The 5,091-nt window shown below is 42.6% G+C and overlaps 1 protein-coding gene across 5 annotated transcripts; it reads right to left on the bottom strand.

Annotated features, from left to right (window-relative positions):
* Positions 1-538: 538 nt before the first annotated feature.
* On the bottom strand, positions 539-4,879 carry LOC115787581 (uncharacterized). Of its 5 annotated transcripts, none has more exons than XM_030740329.1 (3): positions 4,531-4,879; positions 4,282-4,365; positions 539-2,601 (listed from the first exon to the last, which is right to left on the bottom strand). In XM_030740329.1, the coding sequence occupies exon 3, from the start codon at positions 2,595-2,597 to the stop codon at positions 801-803; it is 1,797 nt and encodes a 598-aa protein (XP_030596189.1). In that variant the 5' UTR covers positions 2,598-2,601; positions 4,282-4,365; positions 4,531-4,879; the 3' UTR covers positions 539-800. The 5 variants fall into 5 exon arrangements, with proteins under 5 accessions (XP_030596189.1, XP_030596185.1, XP_030596186.1 ...); XM_030740325.1 differs by lacking the exon at positions 4,282-4,365 and adding an exon at positions 3,047-3,730; XM_030740326.1 differs by lacking the exons at positions 4,282-4,365; positions 4,531-4,879 and adding exons at positions 3,047-3,165; positions 3,595-4,274.
* Between the last annotated feature and the right edge of the window lie 212 nt (positions 4,880-5,091).

The raw sequence follows: 5,091 nt of genomic DNA, 5'->3' as shown, positions 1-5,091 counted from the left end.
AGATACAGCAGGGCTTGTTTTCTGATGCCATTAAACTACAAGCTAATGCAGAATTACGGTTCATTAAATCTTTTGGTAAAAAGTGCTAAACGTGGCGCTAAAGTGCTAAACAATTTATACTTGTGAATCAGCTTTTATCTGAAGGATATTAGCACTCTATTAAAGGCAAGGTCAACAGCCAGCTTAGCTTAGCATAAAGAGTGGAAACAGGGAAGCACCAAAACCTCAAAGTAAGAAAGCATAATCACCTTCACCTCTAAAGCTCATTACTTTTACTCCTGTTCCACTGGGAAAGTGATGTTAAAATAAATGCTGGTAACCTGGCAACTTCACTATAAAGACAAGATTTAACTTGCTAAAATGACCGTGAGGCATTTATGCAGAACATTAGTGTAGAAACACTTTTAAAGACATTGGAAGGTGAAGCTGTTTGACATGCAACTCAAAGTAGACAAAAGTGTTATCTTCAATAAATAGTGATTTTATTTACATCGCACAGATGCTGTAACAAAGAAGCAACCTTCTTGTTAATATGTCCTGTTGTGATTATAAAGTTGATACATACTACTTAAATATGTAATACAAAAACTTGAGAATTCACTGCACATACACATAAAAGGCATCTGATTCAGTCGCTCCTTAAGAAGGCATTTTTCTCCACAAGCCTTGGATTTTAGAAAGTAACGTGAGCACAGTGCAGTTTATTTAGTTTGGCAATGCAGTTCGAATCCTGTACACTGAAAGGAAATTTACATTTAGTCTACTAGTTGTATTTTCTAAAACTGTAAGGCATTTTTCTCTTACTGCTGTGACTCAGACTGAAATGAAACCTTCTTCTCTTCATCGCTCTCCAGCGGAGCATAGTCACAGTCACTTGGCTCTAAAAGATTGAGGTTTGCCTGCACTGAAACAAGTTTCTGCACCCTTTCCGCTGAGACGAAGCCTTCCACCTTCGCATTACGGAAGTGCTGACACAGGCGCTCGCACGCACCTGTTGTGGGCGGGATCTGGAGTACAGCGAAGGCCACAGCAGACAGCGGCTCAGAAGAACAGAGGCCTTTCCACCACGTGGATGCAGACACGTGCTGACACGAGCTCCAGATTCCAGCTCCTTTCCACAGTCCCTGCTTGGCTGAGAACCTGGCAAAGCTTCCGAGCACTTTACCCTCATCCAGATTCAAATGGTGCGACAGGTTGGATATCACATAGTAAGCGCTGTTTATCTGCTCCCCGGTGAGCGTCTGCTGTCCAGCGTGCTTTGGATCAAGCATGTACGCTGCTGCGTGGATGGGCTTCATGCAGAACTCCTGACACCTGTCGAATGACGCCATGACAGCTTTCTGCTCAGCACTGTGCAGCACAGATGCTGACAGAGACGTTCCGATGAGGTATCTTAACTGACTGAACATGTCAACGACACCGGAGAGCGCAGCATCTTCTCCTTTCAAGAAATCAATATAATTCCCAATCAAGTACAGTAAGTTCCGACTGCTACTCAGCCCCTTCCAAAATGCGGCATCCTGTAAAGCAGCCCTAACGGACACTTCGATATCCAGTGTGGGAGAGACTGCCATCTCTTGTAGAGAGTTCTGACCCTCGAGGAGGCTGCTGAACATGTTAACCACACCAGTCCAGTTTGTGCCAGCGGGCAGTTCCAGTACTGTCCCTTTAGAAGTGGGGTTTATTATTTTTGTGTTCTGCCAGCATCTAAAAGTGTCTGCTAACATTTTTCGCTCTTTAACACACCTCACCACCTGCTCAGCTCTCCTGCACAGAGACTTCATAGACGGCTGTGCCACTATGTCATCAAAGAGATGCTTGACACCACACGCTGTGCAGCCAATAACTGATATGTGCGGGAAAGCTTCCTCTACCTGAGCCCACGCTGCCTCCATTTCCGGGGCGTCGTCAGTGACAACAGCGAAAACCTTCTGTGACCCGACTTCGTTTATGATGCCTTTAAGTTCCTCAGCAATAAACGTGCTCGTGTGTGTCTGCTCCTTTGTCATTGTGCATTTGTAAAACAGCGGTACGGGAGTTGCAACAACATACATGATCGTCCCAGTTTCTTTTACGTTAGACCAGCCGCTGCTGATGATGGTCACGCAGTCTGCTTTCCCTATGGCCTCATGAACCTGGCTTTGTACTCTGTCAAACTCACAGTCCAAAAGATGCGAGGAAAGAGCCTCTCTAGGGGGCGGACAGTAAGCAGGCCGAAGCGCGCTGAAAAATCGTTTCCAGTAAATATTGTCTGTGAGAGTAAGTGGTGAAGATGTGGCATACACAGCTCTTGCCAGGCATTCATCAGCATACGCCTGGCTGCGCTGATCCACTGAATCAATGAGGAACTGTCCCCCAGGAGTGGCAGATGGCAAGAATGATAACGAGGGAACAGGGATGGAGGCAGAGGAGCTCCCATCTGGGCCCGGTGACTGTTGCGAAACCACAGAGTACTCTTTGCATTTATCTAAATGCATCTGCATCTTAGTGGCGTTCTTTGTGTATGTCTTTGAGCAGTAGTTGCACATGAAGGTTTCTCTTCCATCTTTGATGGCTGGAGTAAAATGCTTCCACACACCGGACTGCAAGCGTGGCATCGTCCTGTATTAGCACAATAAAGAAAAATCATTAATCGCAAACCTTGCTGCTCCACAGGCAAATCTAATCACAATAACTGTGTTCAAAAATAATATCCTCCTTAAGTACACACAGAATTACCTCAGTGTGGATAAGAAAAGCCTTTTAATATAATATAGCACACACAGATAGCAACAGACATGGAGATAAATTACAAGCTCTCCTTACATAATATAATAATCTCCATGATTAAACAGCCTTCATTTTAGTCACAGATAGTGTTTCTGTTAAATTAGAGCAAAACATGTACTCCTGTTCATAAGGCATGATTAAAAGTTCCCATTAGGAAATAAATCAAATTAATCCAAATATGAAAACATGTTTTACGGTATACTTGCTAATGATAAAAGCCACAAAGTCAAATGCCATTCAGTCTGTCTTTTCATTTGGACTACTGGGCTGAACTCACATTCACCGGACACTTCATTAGGCACACCTGTTGACCTGCTTGTTACTGCATCCATCTAATCGGCGGAGCATGTGGCAGCAAGTCAGTGCATTCAGGCATGTAGCCATGATCAAGATGACCTGCTGAAGTTCAAACTGAGCATCAGAATGGGGAAGAAGGGTGACTTTGAACGTTGCATGGTTGTTAGGACCAGATGAGCCGGTCAATTACACATTTGCAGTTTTCCCCACACAACTATCTTCTATGGCTTACAGACAACGGTGGGTGAAAATGCCTTGGTGATGCTAGAGATCAAACGAGAATGGTCAGCCTACTTTGAGCTGATAGGAAGGCAACAGTAATGCAAATGCCTAGTTGTTACAACCAAGGTATGCAGAAGAGCATCTCTGAATGCACAACACCTCAACCCACACAGGGTGCCACTCCTGTCAGCTAAGAACAGGAAACTGAGGCTACAATTCCCAGGAGATCCCCAAAATTGAACAGAAGTAGATTGGAAAAATATTGCTTGATCTGAATTTTGCATAAACAGCATGAATTCATCCTACCTTGTATTGACAGTTTAGGCTGCTTGCGGTGGTGTAATCATTTAAACATGACAGTCTACCTGAGTATTGTAGCTGACCATGTCCATCCCTTTTTGACCGTGGCGTATCCATCTTCTAATGGCTGCTTTCAGCATTTCTTGAACATGACAAGAAACTTTACTGTACTCAGTCACCAGATCTCAATCCAACAGAGCACCTTTGGGATGTGATGGAACGGGAAATTCACATCATGATGTGCACCTAAGAAATCTGCAGCCACTGTGTGACACTATCATGTCAACATGGACCAAAATCTCTGAGGAATGTTTCCAGCACCTTGTTGAATCTGTGCCATGCAGAATTGAGGCAGGTCTGACGGCAAAAAGGGGTCCAATCTGGTACTTAAGCTGTACTTAATAAAGTGGCTTGTAAATGTAAACAGCTTTGCTGTTCAAACTCTTCAGTTGCTTTCTGTGTGTGTTTTGGGAATACTGGAGGAGGTGGTTCCCAAATCTTTGCTGGCAACCCTTTAAAAACAATACATATTTACTTTCATATCCTCATTGTAGGTATTTGTTTTTCAGCTATGTTTTTCTTTTAACTTTTTCACCTCTTGCACATAAAATATTTTCTAATTCTGAAAGAAAAAGTAAGGTAAGCTTGTAAAAATTAATTGTTATACACGGGGAAATGTTTACTTTTTCCTACTTTGTTTTGGGACATCTCGACCTACAGGCTGGGCACTACAGCCTTCACTGTTTATTAACCAGCTTTGCTCTTCCTGTCCAGTTCCTGCAAAGGTCAAAATTGTATTTCTAAATCTTGCAAGATTTGCAACAAGAAAGCACTTTCACTTCCTTGGAATTAGATCAAAATATAACACTTAATTAATGTTAAAAAAAAAAAAAAGATAGACGCGATGCAGCATAGAAGCAAGCGGCAGCTTAATTTACTCACCTCTATGCACAGACACTATCCCACTTTTACTGGAAGTAGCTTCAGATTCACTGGACGCTCAGTCTTGATGTAAAATCTTCTTCTAACCAAAGTTAATTTAAGACTTAAGTTAGCTGTTTTGGCTAACTCTCTACCCAGCTAGGAACGTTAGCAAAGTGGTCTAAATAAACGAAATAACAGCACATTGTACAAGTGGTAAAATCTGACAAGATAACAAACCGTCTACATATTGAAAGTGTTTCACGTTACAGGCCGATTTACCGAGTAAGATCGGAAAATCTATCCGTATTTTTCAAGAAAACGGTGTTTTCCTACGGCTTTTGTTATGATCGAGAAGCTACTTCCTGAATCCGCAACGCGCAAGTAAGGGAGCTCAAATGGCTCAATAAACTTTGATTTGACTGACTGCGGAAAGTCGACGAGAGACAAACTGAGCGTAATACTGTCAAATGCAAAGACACGGTACACCTAGAAGAAAACCATGGTAGGTGAAAGTTAAAAACTATTCAGTGTAACATGAAAAAAAAAAATACAGAATTGCATTATCAGCAGGCCTGCTAG

This window comes from Archocentrus centrarchus, chromosome 11 (assembly GCF_007364275.1).
Source record: "Archocentrus centrarchus isolate MPI-CPG fArcCen1 chromosome 11, fArcCen1, whole genome shotgun sequence".
Taxonomy (NCBI): domain Eukaryota; kingdom Metazoa; phylum Chordata; class Actinopteri; order Cichliformes; family Cichlidae; genus Archocentrus; species Archocentrus centrarchus.
This window is presented reverse-complemented; position numbering and strand designations above follow the sequence as displayed.